General features: G+C 35.5%; 1 protein-coding gene across 10 annotated transcripts in view; it reads right to left on the reverse strand.

Moving 5' to 3' along the window:
• Positions 1-524: 524 nt before the first annotated feature.
• The window catches only part of lama2 (laminin, alpha 2), a 118,489-nt gene continuing 102,482 nt past the window's right edge, over positions 525-16,531 (reverse strand). For 7 of the 10 annotated variants that reach the window (XM_041250264.1, XM_041250263.1, XM_041250259.1 and 4 more), the window contains 18 exons: positions 13,046-13,205; positions 12,648-12,772; positions 12,128-12,290; positions 11,150-11,294; positions 10,039-10,177; positions 9,697-9,708; positions 9,135-9,255; positions 8,707-8,883; positions 7,751-7,899; positions 6,860-7,036; positions 6,268-6,457; positions 3,772-3,884; positions 3,329-3,518; positions 2,766-2,924; positions 2,344-2,497; positions 2,106-2,236; positions 1,242-1,464; positions 525-751 (listed from right to left, as the gene is read on the reverse strand). In XM_041250264.1, the coding sequence (XP_041106198.1) occupies positions 597-751; positions 1,242-1,464; positions 2,106-2,236; positions 2,344-2,497; positions 2,766-2,924; positions 3,329-3,518; positions 3,772-3,884; positions 6,268-6,457; positions 6,860-7,036; positions 7,751-7,899; positions 8,707-8,883; positions 9,135-9,255; positions 9,697-9,708; positions 10,039-10,177; positions 11,150-11,294; positions 12,128-12,290; positions 12,648-12,772; positions 13,046-13,205 (2,683 nt within the window). In that variant the 3' untranslated portion in view covers positions 525-596. The remainder of the gene's footprint in view (positions 752-1,241; positions 1,465-2,105; positions 2,237-2,343; positions 2,498-2,765; positions 2,925-3,328; positions 3,519-3,771; positions 3,885-6,267; positions 6,458-6,859; positions 7,037-7,750; positions 7,900-8,706; positions 8,884-9,134; positions 9,256-9,696; positions 9,709-10,038; positions 10,178-11,149; positions 11,295-12,127; positions 12,291-12,647; positions 12,773-13,045; positions 13,206-16,531) is intronic. The other 3 variants (XM_041250266.1, XM_041250265.1, XM_041250258.1) reach the window with 1 other exon arrangement.

A 16,531-nucleotide genomic window follows, 5' to 3' on the forward strand; every position in this document is an offset into this window, starting at 1 on the left:
AGTCGATAAATGTGAAATTATATATATATATATATATATATATATATATATATATTATAATATATATATATATATAATGAAACAACCAACAGTTCTAGAGACCTCTGTCACTTTGCATTATAATGATATTAATGATTGTACTGAAATGAAGTCACACACACAGTATGCACATCTAACAATCCACATATATTTTGAATGGTTTTGTAATTTAATATTTTTACAGTTAAGCTATAAGGAGCTAATACTGTAGCTTTTAAAATTCTGAACAGGCAATTCTGATATTAAAATAATTTTCAGATGCCTCCATTACACCATGCATAGTATTTTAATAAACTACTTATATTTCTAACAGGATTCAAACCACCACATTATATATGTTTCTTCAAGGTTCCAAAACAGTAAGTCTAAACTTGGTTAGTTTTTATTTCACAAGGCTGCAACTTTAAGCCTAAATAGGTAACCTTGACATTATGAATCCATTACCAAACAAAACAACATGACTTGTTAGCACACCTTTATGAGAATGAGTTTCATATTTAATATTTTTATTATTTGTTTTAACAGGTTCAAACTCTAAAACAAAGACTGTTTCATGTTCAGTTTGCAGGACATGTCATAGGCTGCACGCCCTGCAGTTCCAAAGCTTTGCTGAAGTTAATTTCCTGAGGCTTGGGGCCCTTAGTTAGCTTAAGGTTCCGGACACATCCTTTGAAAGGGGTGTTAATCGTTAATCCAAACTGCTTCAGCCCATCTGAAAGACACATCATTGGATTTATTTAACTTTAAATGCATGTAATACTACTCACGGACAACTAGTTGTTGGTTATCTTGCTATAATCCAATAAAAACAAAACCATTGTACTGGGCTTTACAATTAAAAATATATATATTTTGGCTGGGTGGTTCTGACCATATGGTCCCATGTTGAAAAGGCAATACACTTATTCATATTGGATGACACTATCTGGGCTCAGAGATGTAGGGGCAAGCAGATTTCAAAGGGGAACTGATTAAAGTATTCTTATTGACAAAGTATAAAACTATAAAGCTATAGAAGATTTTTCTAATGTAAAACTGAACTTGATTTTTAGACACTGCAGCACAAACAGTGCTGGCCTACGGAAGGACATGTTCACAATATTACATAATTTCGAGGCATCTGTAGAAGTTATTTATCTGTACTTTAAAATTGTTAAACAGTAAAAAGTGGAATAGCCAATATCACAAATATCCACACATACCAGGGTATCCTCCAACGAAGACTGGGTCATTAGTATCGGCTGAAGCTGAGCGAGCATTGGGACTTTGACCTTCCACCTTCCTGTCATCTACTGTGAGCTCCAGACGATGTTTAAGTTTAGTGGCTACCACTCTGTGCCACTGCCCGTCACAAAGCCCGCCTTGGGAATCTGGCTCGTAGGTGGCTGTAAACCTGCCAACACCATTGTCGGCATGAAACAGCATCTGGAAATCAATTACAAATAACAGATATTCAGCACAATCTAATTTAACAAGATATATGGAAGCCACGACAACACATTGGTTATTGTATACTGGTTACTTTTTAAAACAAAAAATAGGAAAGAAAATGGTAGTAGCAATAACAGATGACTTGCTATATTAACCTCCTCAGTGATGGATGAAAAACTCTAGATGATATGTCTATTGCACGGTGTGTCACGATCTGTACATTTAGCTTACCATCATCCATCTAAAAAAATGACTATATATTGAAAGCATTTTGTTGCTAAAAGTTGGTGAGTGATGCACTTTTTATACAATGTATGTAGAAAAAATGTATGGAAGCACAGACTGACAGGCATCTTGAGTTTGCTCAGATTCTGACAAATATCTTAATTATCCTTGTGTTATCAGGGCCATGTATGGCTTAGCTGGCTTAAAGGGGTGCTGAATTCAGACCCTACTGCTTATATTAAAGCGCTATAAACTGCGATCAGGGACTCCTGACCTGAAATTCTTGACATGTTTCGCTTGCCAACACTCATCTAAACCTGTTTTGCTTACAAAGATGTGTGTTTAAAAAGCAAAATACAGTTTTACAGTGTGCATCTGTGAATGTTGCAAATGTTAGTATTACAACTTACTTTCCCATTGACCAGTTCGATTCCAAGGCCGTCCATTTTCTGACCACTTATTCCTAATAGCACGCCACTCCTCTGAGATGTGCGGAATTCCAGTTCTATTAACAAATCTGTACCAACCTTATATGCTCCCACTGTAATGGAGATAAAACAAGGAACAGATATTGTGTCATTTTTGTTGCTTTTAAATAAATTAGTTTGCTTTTCTTTCTTTTTTTTCTTTTTAGACTTTTAGAAATACCTGTTTTTGCATATCCAGTTCCATTAAAGTAGGTGCCTGTCTCAGCATTGACAAAGCAGTTACCAATATTATAGCTGGAGGTTGGGTTATCCAAGTCTAAAATTGAGTTCAGCATTTTAAAGTTGCGGATACAAGCATTAATGCTGTAAACTACCTGTTTATAAAAAGAAACAAAAAAAAAAAACAGCATGTTACAAAAAAACCCAATAGGTTTAAACCATTATCAAACGAGTTACGTTTTTTTTTACTTCTGCTACCCCCTGCCATTTCAATATGGCAAGTTTATTTTCCATCCAATTAAACTCACTAAACACACATCTTTATGGACCTTAAAAGATCCAGATATATTTCTACTTCCTACTGTATATATTACATTAAGAGTTAAATATAGTGTTTTTGATGATAAAATAAAATAAACGTACAGGTCCAATTCTTCTTATTGTGTAATTCACTGGCACACCTCCGATGTATACCATGCCCACGACATCAAGAATATCTGCCTTTTTAGGGCTTGTGGTTTGGCTGGAATAACGTCCATCAACTGTTAATATTCCTCTTTGCTTGTCTCGCAATACCCTAACCTGCAAGGACAAAGAAAAAACTGAATGACAAAAACTTAAAAAAGCTGGGAACTACAGGACTTCCCCTTTAATACACTAGGGCTGTGCTCAACTTAGCAGACATTTGCAAACGTTGGCAAACTTTTTTTTTTGGTTGTCTGCAAAAATAGGTAAACAGGATGGAGAAGGTAGTGTGTGGTGAAAACATTTTGTAAATGTTTATGAAGCCAAATGCAGCCCACAAGGTGATAGTTTAAATACTGTATATAGCAGTATTATGAATTTGGTAGGGGTGGTAGTTTACCCCTTAGTGCGGGAAAACTGCATTAGAGTTGGGACACAAATACTTTCAGTTGAATTGTTTATAGGAAAAATAAAATATAACACAACAGTAGTCAAGCTGGATATAACCCATACATTTTTACCTTATGCCACTGGCCATCGTTGATTTTCTGTTGAACTGATGTGCTTGTGTTTCCACTTCCTAGGTCAAAGCTCAAATGCGCTATTCCATCCTTCATTTGGATTGTTGCAAAGTCGGCATGGTTTATTCTTGCCATATAGAATAGCAGACCAGATTCAGCCTCTGTCCTGATTTCAAACTCTATTATTAGTCTGTAAAATAAATACATATATAAATAAACACACACACATTCACATACCATACTAAAATATGCAATAATGCATAAACTATAAATGAATGATTGTGTTATATGAAATTGATTTGCTACAGTGACTGGTGCCCTTTCTCACCTAATTGTAATCTGTACTAAGGCTTTTTTAAATCGCTGCATAATAAAGGATTAACAATACATGACTCATATTTAGTAATTCCTCATTCACATTCAAAATTCAAGTCCATCTATACCTGCTCTTAACCTTGGTGTCATCGAAAGCCATAGCCACATGGCTATTTCTGGAAAGGCCAAACTGTTTGGCATTCATCAAAGTCACTGGCTCTGTTTCAGCAGTGCAAGTAACCTGTGGAGGAAAGAATCATTACATGTGTAGGTAAATACTTGACCAATGTTCTTCCATATCTGTTCCACTAATTTCTAAACAAACTTTAAAACCACAAGTTTGTGCTTCACTGCTTTAAAGAGTCAGCTGCACCTAACAGATGGACAGTTATTGTTATTGCAAAGCACGTCATTGGATTTGATCCACTTACAAACTTAAGATCCAACTGCTTTTTAATAAGGTTCTGGACCTTGGTTGCATATGACGTTCAGGTTGTTTTGTTCAAATGTACCTTGCACCAAGCCAGAAACCTGTGAAAAATAATTGGCACTTACGGCAAGATTACTAAAAAAAAAAAATGCTTACTGACTTATATATATATATATTATATAACTAATATTAGCATAATTCACGAAAAAAGTGCATTTGTTAGCCTGGAATATAAATCGGATATATTATATAATATATATATATATATATATATATATATATATATATATATATATATATTTTTTTTATATATATATATATGATTATATTATACAAATAAAGATAAATCTGGATAACATTGTTTTATAAAATAAGATGTTCTTCTTACGCTCTAATACACATTGAAAACCATACAAAGAAGGCATGCAGATTATTAATGTATTTAATTCGTTACAGCGCCTGTATAAGCCTGCTTCTGCGTCTCCATTGTGACGGCTGAAGTACAGTCCGGTGACATAGTACAGTTTTAAAGAATATTATACTGTACAGCGGTGCATGAAGGCTGCATTGTTAGTATAATTTCATACAATTCAGTGAAAAAGAGAATGTTAGCTTGTGAAAGACCACATAGGAAAAAAAAAGTTTGGGGATAAAAAGTACTGGCATGGAGTGAATGTCAGTAGCAACACTGAAGCCTCTGTGTTCAGATACAAGGAAATCCTACAAGCAGCAAAATATGGCAAACCGTAATTAGGCTGGCTACACATATTGATAAAAAAACTCACAAACATACTGTATGTTGTATGATACAGTACAAATGGTACAATTGGTAACAGTATGCATAACGCTTTAATTATGCTTGAGATTGTATGAAAGGGTTTAGAAACCTTTTGGAATGCAAAGCTTTAGTTAGTTGTAGAATGATTGCTTTCAAGGCACATAGACATCTTTCTGAAATGGTAGACACCACACTGATTTTACATTTTCTAATTAAAAAATTTAGAAGCCAGAAGAAAAGTATGTATACAGTACTTTAAAACACGGTTTTGTCAAGCAAGTGTTATGCGATGTATAACCTTTATTTAAACAGCCATGGAATTATTGAAGCTGAAGTGTTTTAGAAGGGAGAAACAATGTTAACTGCTCTGAATTTAAGACCCAATTTCATTTTTTAAATTTTTTTCATATATCATCTCAATGGTGGACTTAAATGATTAGTTTGTTATTTTACAAACAAATATCCAGATTATTTGACTTTTTATGTAGAACATAACATGTTTCCTCTTTCTGAACAGTGTTTCTGGGTACTGGAGACAGAGCGATATACATTTAATAACCACAGCAAATATAAAGAATGCTTTATATTTCAGATGTGAGGCAACAATACTGTACTTTGTTAAGAACCTACTCCACCTGGTAGCTGTTGTGATTTTTTTTTATTTTATTTTATTTTTTAATTTAGCTAGTATGAAATGACTTTCCATTTCTTATTTTAAATCACTGTCACTTATCCTTGTTTTGTTAATATATAAAACAGCAACAGTGTTGGCTATATTTCCACCCAGTTTCCCTCCTGTGCGGTATTATTATTATTGCACATATATAATTTATAATCCATTTGAAACCTCTAAACATGCAATGGCAATGGAATATGACCACTTATGCAAAAATAAATAACATTATTTCAAAGAACCACTGTTTGCAGAATGGTTCAAGGTAAAGTATTACAAATGGATTCAAGTATTTTTCTGTGTGTCAGCATTGACAGAAGAACAGTGAGTTTAGGTACAATACTCTTGAATCTGAGAAAAACAAACTTGGGTTATACAGCTAATGTACTATAATAATAATAATCTTTATATAGAGCCTTTCATAGTGGATCACATCACAAGGAGCTTTACAAGTTACGAGACTAGGGTGTGCGAACTATGCATCAGTTGCAGAGTCACTTACAACAACAACTCACCCGAAAGACGGAGCACAAGGAGGTTAAGTGACTTGCTCAGGGTCACACAATGAGTCAGTGGGTCAGTAACCGGGAACCTCCTGGTTACAAGCCTGTTCTTTAACCACTGGACTACACAGCCTCCTATGGCGCCGAGGTACTATGCCACCTAGCTAACTCCTGTATTGAATGTTTCACATCACTTGATTGTTTGTATAACTAATATGTTTTAGAACAGGAAGCACTTACTGAAGCTGGAGTGGCTGGCTGCCTGGCAACAGGTTTTGTGGTGCCAGCAGGTTTAGGTTGGGATAGTTCAGGGACTTCAGTAACTTCTTCTATTTCCTCTTCTGGCAGTGGCTTGGGTGGGGGTGCCAGGGTAGGGCACTGTCCAATTTCTGCATTCTCAAAAGACACAGGCTGAGCAAAGTCTATAGGACTACGGATAAAGAAAGAGTTACCATGGTTGGATGCATCTGTAAAAGGAATACTGTGCTAAAGATTATGCTTGCTGGGGATGAGCTGGTAATTGTGGATGAATTGGAAGCAGCTCAATCATAGAAATGTAAATGATCAGCAGGGTATAGTTATAATTGGGCATTATCATCACTTGCAGGAAATATATTAAATCTGATAATACAGCATCTCAGGTCATTAAAACAGAAAGTACAATGCAGGTAAAATAATATTTAAACAATGAGTTTGGCAAGTAACCAGTCAACAGATTTTAAATGTATATACAGTACATTAAAGTTTTGTTTTAAAGCATAAGAGTCAAAAACAATACATTAGTTATGTACTGTAGCAATAAAGTCAATTTAAAAAGTCTAAAAGCACTTACAGGGTATTAATGACTAAGTTCCATATACAACCCTCGAAGGGATTAATGCTCCGAAGCATGCTGGCCTGGACGTATGTGGGGATGCCACCAACAAAGAGCTTTTTAATGTTTATTGACTGGTCATTGGGCAGCCTCTGTTCCAGCCTGTTCTCTTCATCCACTTGTACTGTATATTTTCTGGAAACACAGAAGTAACACAGTTAGAACTCAGATTGGGAGCGAACACTGCAATCAAAATCACACCTACTGTATTTTAAAGTACAATACTTTTAAAGCTGTGTATTGTATTGTTTCGGTACTAACAGAAACCATCAATGAAAAAGATTATCTAATAAACAGTAACAGTATTTATTCATACTGAAGAACAAAACACCATTCTGAACATCATTTAATCGCATGGGTCTTTGAGGACCATTCCATATTTCAGATAAATAAAACCACTGTGTAGATATAAAACTTAGAAGCAAAAACTTGCAGAAAGTAACAGATACATTAGCAAGAAAAATAATGTGTCTGCTACTTCCTGCATGACCTTTCTCTTAAAATATGCAATTGCTTCAAAATAGGGCCATCACAAACAATAGAACAAAAAGCCAAAGATGTCCATCAGTCAAGAATTTTTGCTTCTCTTCAAATTCGAATCAACATACACACATACACAAACAAACAAGGACAATCAGTCACTAATATTTCAAGAAAATTCATTCAGTTGATTTGAAGCAATTGTGGTAACTGAAAAAAACACCAAGATAACTGCCAGGCAACTATTTCTTAGAAATAAAAATCAAGACCAACAAACACATTCTACAAATATGGCTATCTGTGTGATACAAGACAGTAATGAAGCAACACATGTACTATTTCTTTTCATTGTCATTTTGTGTTCCTCACCCCCGTGTTCTTTCTATTCTGATGGAATGCTCTCTGCCATCGTGCAGAATTCCCTCCTCTGGTTTCATCATTACTCTGCGAGGATCCCGAGTTCCAATGAAAATTACCACTTCCAGACGACCTTTGTGCAGGAATACTGCAGTGTAGGGCTACAGAGGGAATTGCAGGTACATGAACACAGCGAATATTACAGCAATGCTGTGTCTGTTTACTCCATAATGGATATGTTAGCTGCAAGGTTGTTCTAGGAATCTATAAAAAAGGAGCATCTACAGAATAAAATCCATCGGAATAATGACAACTACATGGACGCTTTCTTCTATGTAAATTACACACAGCATGGTATAAATATTAAGAACAATCCATTAAACAACATGCCTTGTTTTAATGGCTGAGACTTGCTAAAGTGCTTAACTAGACTTTATAATATTTTCCTTGGGTTTAACTAGTCTTTAATAACTATCACAGCTCTAGTAGAACTGATATGTTAAAATGTATTTTTACACTAATGTTAGAGGTTAAAGCTACCATTATCTTCTTAACTGGGTGTTGTCTAACTTAAATTAATGTATGCCCCAAAGCACTGTTTAAGGCATTGTTAACACCAATATAAAATGGCCTATTTAAAAGGTAATACAAATGTGATTGCAATTACTACACAATGTACAGCACTAGTGACAAACTGCTCTAGTCTGAGACAGAACTGCAGTGGAAATGCTTGGTGAAGTGTGTTCAACATTGTTACACTGAGGTAAAAGTTTTATATTATTCTAAAACGTTAAAAAAAACAAAAACAACAACAACAACAAAAAAAAAAAACACATGATATAACACAGTGGAGGCTGGAATTCTAATAATCCAGTGCTCTAATCAGGTGGGACAATACATATATTTTTTGGAATTCCTTTACAAAATGAATTCCAATAGCACAACTCAATATGACTCAGTTAACTCACCTGACCGGTTTGCCTGCGTTTCCTCCTGGGTGGAGCTGGGGCTCCCCCGCTGCCAAAGAGGATAATGCCAGTGTCATTTTTAGTGCTGAAGGAGAAACTTATCTCTGTGCCCACATCAAAAGAGAATGGATTCAGCTCCACAAACCCAGGCTTTGGAAAGCTAACAGTGTGGATATTCTGTCAAAAGGAAACCAAGTGAGTTTAGGATTTGAATAATAATAATAATAATAATAATAATAATAATAATAATAATAATAATAATAATAATATAATATAAGCCTGGTAAATAATGTTCTATATAGAAACAACAATAGAGAATAACACACATGATAGGACGTTGTATAAAACATATCTTTTAGTTTAACTAGCATTGAGGTAACAGCATGATAGAAATAAAACATAAAAGCAATGTTTTATGCATTAACAACCTCTATAGAACACCCTTTGGTCAATCCAGTATAATCAGTGCTGCTTAGCAAGTTGTAGGGTGTTCTGGAAACTTCAATGTCTTTGAGACAACCAGCAAATTTCTTAAGAGTCACCTCCGCTCTGCATTAAAACACACACACAGATACACACACACACAAAAATAATTACATCTTTATAGTCAAACAAATATAAACATAAAGGTATTTAAAGAGAATATAAAATATTTATTGAAAGTCTCAGAAAACATTTGCTGATTTTTTCTTTAATCTTGCTTCTCAGAACCTCTTCAAAAACGATTCAGCTAAATCAAAATATTTAAACTATGTAGCATTTTTAGATGTCAAACTTAAGCAGGAGCAAAAGGCCTTGTTAAAAGGCAGTTTTATTAGGCATAGAAGCTCTTTTGCATCACAGCGCCAATAAGCAAATCGGCTTAACTAATGTACACTAGGCTGCACATAAAACTTTTAAAAGTAGCACAATAAAGCTTTTTTTTTTTTTTTTTTTTTTTGCTAAACTCATGCAGTTGCACAATACATGCATGAATGAATGGGTTTTTACCTGGCTTTCATACTGTGAGAACCAAACGTACAAAAAATAAAATTAAAAAAGTTTAGTAATGTACTAAAATGATATCTTTCATAATTACACAAATATTATTGCAATAAAAATTGTAGTAGTAGATCAGTACAATATAATTACACAGCATTATAATTGTAGCATTTTAGATTTATTAAAACAAAACAACAAAAAAAAAACATGCAGGAACATTTTGCATTATACATTATGACAAGTGGAATCTGCCATTCACTTTTCAAATACTGTTCTCCTGCAATAACACCACATGGTACAGTTTGGATAAACTACACTGAATATTTAACTAAAAGCTGGAAATCTTCCTACCTGAGATTTCTCAGAGTTGGCAAACCACCAAAGTAAATCTTCTCATTGTCCTTCAAATTCAGGCCAGAACTAGTGCCCCCAGAAACAGTCTCTATCTTTTCCTCTTTATTGGTGTCTATATCCACTATTGCCACATTAGCTGTGGAGGAGAAAAAGTAGTTAGAACACCATAATGCACACATTCTTGTGACAATGCACTTCACATAAAGCGAGGCAAATAGATTCTTTAAAGATAGTTAGCTACTTGCTTTTTTTACTAGTGTGGTACTGTATGTATGAAATACAAACACTCACAACTGTAGAAAAAACAATATTTCAGTTTGTGTATTGAAAATATGTTCTATTTCACTATAGATAGAAAAGACATGTGTTTTGATGTTTCGCTATACAGTGGCTCACAAACAGTGTACAACAGTGCAGTGTGTACCAGTTTCAATGACCAGATAGCACATTAGAGATATTTATTGATGAGATAAAACTTTGAAGGTGCAATGCACTGGAAAAGAATGATAACAGAATGGCAGTCCCAATGTAAACACTGCACCACCAGCTTCAGGAGTGAGCAGAGTTTAAGTTGTCAATCTGAATAATAAGGAAAGGTATTTTAAGTGAGACAGGCATTGTTGTAACATGATGTGCAGCTATGGTCACGTGGACCCGAGGACTGGACCACCGGCGGTCACTAGGTGGCACTGATTTTACAGCTATGGCCAAAAGTTTTGCATTACCTAACAGAATTAACACGTTTTGCTTCATAAAGTTGAGTGAAACCTGCTGAATAATTTACGTTAACATACTGAAATACATACTGCTTTGTAGTTTTCAATATGCTTAACGAAAAACTGCCAAATTAAAAAATGTGACATTTCAAAATGAAATACTGTACTACTATTATGACTTCTGGTAGACTTTTGTGATATCATTTAGTAGTTTCTTTAATTGCAGATGTTAAATAAAAAAAAATATATATCTCAATCTTAAAATTCTAGGTGTTTCAAAAACTTTTGTCCATAGCTGTAATATACTTGCTGTTTAGGAGCAGGTGACTTCTTAATTCAGATAACCACAAAGACAGTATATTTATTTATTTGCAGTCAGCCAGAAAACCCACTTTTCTTCTGAACCCGTGACATGGTGAGTGATTTCCATTTTCCATCATTGTGACGTTGAGTGCTGCTCACAGATGCTGTGCCTGAACCAAGATCATAACTGACTTTGATTCGGCCGTCATTCAACTCAACGCTCATGAAGTCTTTCTGTTGATTCAAAGAGAAATAAATGTTGTTTTTTTTTTTCTTTAGAATCTGCTTCGTTTAAAATAAATACAACTATGATATGTTCTCTGCCACAGCTGTGTCTTCACCATGTCTGTCAATGAGAATCTAGATCCCCTGTGGAGGATAATAATCCAACCAATAAAGGCTGTTTTTTTTTTTTTTTTTTTTAACTGGGGATTAAATTGATTCTCAGTGAGCTAAGAGCAGTGTATAAAAACTTTCTACAAAGTTCTTGAAAAATAAACAAATTATTACAATCTATGTTTTCTTCAAAACAGCTCAAGTTTCTGAATGGAATAAGATTTTTAAAAACTTTACATATAAATAATGCATACATATAAAAAATAATTTCGGAAGTGAAACCGGCTCAAAATGAAAAAAGTGGATGAACATTGGTAATAAAAAATATAAACTATTTACTCATTCTTGTGAACTATCTATAAATCGGTAAAAAAATAAAAAAATAAATACAAATCAATCTATATACCTATGTAAATTTAAATGAACTGAATTTGATAACTGAATTGGTAGTTTGTTGTAAAAAGAGATGATCAAGTCTCTAAACAGTAAATTTGTAGAAATGTGATGATTGTTTAATTATTGCTAATTACTTGTTGAGTCTGAACGGACAGTTAGTGGCACTTGACTAAATGACAGGTAAGCAGACAAGTCTTGCAAAACTACAGGCCCTAGTCATGATGTCTCCTTCAGACCCTGCATGGGAAATGATCATTACACTTCAACGCGAAGATTTCCTGCACTTGGACTGAACACCCCAGAAGTTATGAAGTAACAACTTAAAAGTACACTACCATGTCTTTTGTAGCAAAGTACATGAGAAGAGCATTTGTCGAGAAGGTCCTGAACTTGAACATGACTGTGGAGACATTGGGATTCCAGCGAGCTGGTCGACTAACAGCAGCATATCCTTCTCCATCAAACTGCATAGTCCCTTCAGTGTCAGGAGGCTGGGGACTACATATTCATTATAAAAAAAATATCACTTTTAGGAGGGTGTTTGGCAGCACTTTTCTTAATTATGTTAAAGTCATTTTTAATATAACAGACCATGAAGTTATTTACATTTTATAGCTCAGTAGTCCACAAAATGCATGGTAAAGTCTATTGATGATATGTGTAATTTCAGGGTGAAAAAGCTCCTTACTGTCAATTATTTGGAAGAAAATTTAAATAAAACAGACACAGTAGATATTTATAATAATGACCTACCTGCTGTACTGGACAGAGGCGGAAGGGATGTTAGGAAATGCAACGATGAAACAGTTTATTTATTTATTTAATTTATGTTATTTTACATGTTTTTGTATGTACCTCACAACGCATCCTTTACAGTTTCCTTGTCTCTCCCCGTAGTTCCACAGTCCAATAGGTTTGCTGTCCAGATATGTTTCTCCCATACATCCAGAGAATGTGGTTGTTTTAACAGCATCTGCTTTCTGCAGATTTAAAATAAAAAATAAATAAACAAAATCAAAATACTGCAATTGTCTCATTCACAATAATTTCAGTCAAATAACGTGGTATCTATAGTATATTGTTTAATGCAGCCTAAGAGACAAGAAACAATAAAGTTTCACAAAAAAAGTTTGTGAGTTCACATATTCAGAACAAAGTGTCACATTTATTCACGTGAGCAATTTAAAAAAAAATTAATATAATACAAAAAAAAAGGCTTCATAATGTAAACTGTGTTTTAATATGAACGCTACCTTTATTTTGCTAGTTAAGCCCCCAACAAACAGGTAAGCATCGGCATCCACATCTAGAATAGTGTAGCCTTCAGGCGATACTCCACTGAAGGTGCTTGGCATTATGCCAGCTTTAGGGCCTTCCAGAGCGTGCACTGAAATGGTGCCATTACGTCCAATGCTAGCAAAGAAAAAGCAAAAACATTTAGAAATTGTGCAGCCTTATAAACAATGCTCCCCCTTTAGTACAATAAGCAATACAGAATGTAATACAATAAACTGTTCAGGTAACAACCAACCAAAGTAATAATGTACTTATTTGAGGGAATAGTTTAGTTTTAATGTTCTGTGAATGGCTAAACGTTTAGTTGTAGTAAATAACATGGCATGTGACAGGGTGGCTTGGTGGTAACATCCCCAGACCAGGAAACTGACAGAGACAAGTACAGCTGGGTCATGCGCTGGTGCGCGTATTTATTCAAAAATAAATTTAAAGACAAAAAAGAAATAAAAAGGTTAAACAAAAGCAAGTCTCGAACACAACAAATACAAACACAACAAGTAACAATGTTTACTTTTTAAATTTTCTTTCTTCTTCTCTCCCTCAAGTACCTCCTCTTTGTACAACCACTCGGTTTTTATACACATGGCCATCTCCAGATTAGCAATAAATTCATCAATTTGGAGATGGTCAAATTTTGCACAAGAGTTTTACATCTGCAGCAATATATTTATCAGCAGGGCTTTGCCCTTCTCCACTGATTACACGCAGGGTTCTTCCGCCTTGCCACAGAGACATATGCAAATACTGTAGTATTAAAATGTCATTTATTTTAAACTGAGCTGGAGCAATCATGGGAGATTTACCTACTGCAATAGCTACAAATTCTCTGATACAGATAAGTAACATTTATTCTTGTATTACATACATTACAGTGTCGTGAAAAAGGATTTGCCCCCGGTCTGATTTTCTGCACACTTTTCACACTGAATTTGTTCAGATCTTTTTGTGGGTTGTAATAGCATATTGAGGGAGTCAGAGAAAAAATGACACCAAAGTTTGGAGCTTCTTTCATTTGTTTGGTGTGCAAGGTAATCAAACATGCAATCTTCAGGTGTGAAAAAGTTATTGTCCCCCTAGTTAACTCAACCCAATTAAAGGGATAATTAGGGTCAGCTGTTTGAATACTTTGGTTAACAATCAGGTCTGATTTGGGCCAGCCCTGCCTAATATAAATCTGACTAACTTTGGCCATTACCATCAGAGTGAAGTTGTCAGCACACAGGTTCTAGAGACGCATCATGCCACGATTAAAAGAAATTCCTGATGACCTCCGGAAAAAAAAGTTGTTGATGCCTATCAGTCTGGAAAGGGTTACCAAGCCATTTCTAATGCTCTAGGGCTCCACCAAACCACAGTCAGAGCCATACTGTCCAAATGGAGAAAGTTTGGGATAGTAGTGAATCTTCCTACGAGTGGCCCTCTTGCCAAAATCTCTCCAAGAGCAAGGCGTAAAATCGTTGTTCCAACCCTAGAACAACATCCAGGGATCTGCAGGCCTCTCTCTCCTCGGATATGGTCAGTGTTCATGACTCCACCATCAGAAAGACACTGGGCAAAAATTAGATTCATGGCAGAATGGCAAGGCGGAAACCACTGCTCACTAAGAAGAACATGAATGCTCATCTCAAGTTTGCCAAAAAGCACCTGGATGATCCTCAAGAGTTCTGGAACAATGTTCTATGGACAGATGAGTCAAAAGTGGAACTTTTTGGCTAGCACGGGCCCTGTTATGTCTGGCGAAAACCAAACACTGCATTCAACAGTAAGAACCTCATACCTACAGTCAAGCATGGTGGTGGTAGTGTCATGATTTGTGGATGCTTTGCTGCATCAGGACCTGCACGACTTGCCATCATTGAAGGAACCATGCATTCTACTCTGTATCAGAGAATTCTACAGGAGAGTGTCAAGCCATCCGTCCGTGAGCTGAAGTTGAAGCACAGCTGGGTCATGCAGCAAGACAATGATCAGAAATACACAAGCAATGCATGGTTGAAGCACAGAATGGTTAAAGAATAAGAAATTGAAAGTTTTTGAATGACCTAGTCAACGTCCAGATCTAAACCCCATTGAGATGTTGTGGCAGGACCTGAAACAAGCAGTTTATGCTCGAAAACCTATAAATGTCACTTAGCTGAAGCAGTTCTGCATGAAGAAGTGGGCCAAAATTCCTCCACAGCGCTGTGAGAGACTGATCAATAACTACAAGAAGCATTTGCTGCAATTATTGCTGCTAAATGTGGTGTAACCAATTATTGAGTCTAAGGGGGCGATTACTTTTGCACACGGGGCCATTGGGTGTTGCATAACTTTCTTTAATAAATAAATGAAATAAGTATGAAAATGTTGTGTTATTTGTTCACTCAGGGTCCCTTTTATCTAATATTAGATTTTGGTTGAAGATCTGATAACATTCAGTGTCAAAAATATACAAAAATGCAGAAAATCAGACAGGGGGCAAATACTTTTTCAAGGCATTATATATATATATATATATATATATATATATATATATATATATATATATATATATATATATATATATATTATCACAGTGTCTCAGAAAAAGTTTGTGACCCCCAATGATAATTATGAACATTCCATAGTTTTACGTTGATAGCCTTCTTGAATCAATGATTAATGAAAATTCAGGGTATGTGAAAAAGTAAGTGAACCCCTGGTTTTATCAGCTCTATTAAGGGGATAATTAGAATCAGGTGTTTAAATAATTAGGCAGATCTTCAGGGGTGAGTTTGGGAGGCCCCACCCTATATAAAGATCAGAAACTTTATGAGTTTGGTCTTCACCATACAGGTGTGTGGAAGCACGTTCACAAGAAATCTCTGAGGACCTGAGAAAAATAGTTATTGATGCTCATCAGTCTAGAAAGGGTTAGAAAACCATTTCTAAGGATTTGGGGATCCACCAATCCACTGTCAGACACTACAAATGCAGAAAGTTCAAGACCACAGTCATTCTACCCAGGAGCGGTCGTCCTACCAAAATCTCTCCAAGAACAAACTGGAAAATCATCAAGGAAGTCACAAAGAACCCCAGAGTAACATCCAAGGATCTACAGGCCACTCTTGCCTCGGCTAATGTGAGTGTTCATAACTCAACTATCAGAAAAAGACTGAACAGGAATGGTGTTCATGGAAGGATAGCCAGGTGGAAACCACTGCTCTCTAAAAAGAACATTACTGCCTATCTAAGGTTCGCCAGAGAGCACGTAGATGATCCACAAGACTTCTGGCACAATGTTCTCTGGACAGACGAGTCAAAGGTAGAACTTTTTGGCCTCAATGAGAAAATTATGTTTGGCGAAAACCAAATACTGTGTTAGAACAGGCGAACCTCATCCCAACCGTCAAGCATGGTGGTGGGAGTGTGGGAGTTCATAAGATGATTATAAAGATTATCGGGCATTCCCAATTTACACATTT

Source organism: Polyodon spathula, chromosome 5 (assembly GCF_017654505.1).
Source record: "Polyodon spathula isolate WHYD16114869_AA chromosome 5, ASM1765450v1, whole genome shotgun sequence".
Taxonomy (NCBI): Eukaryota; Metazoa; Chordata; class Actinopteri; order Acipenseriformes; family Polyodontidae; genus Polyodon; species Polyodon spathula.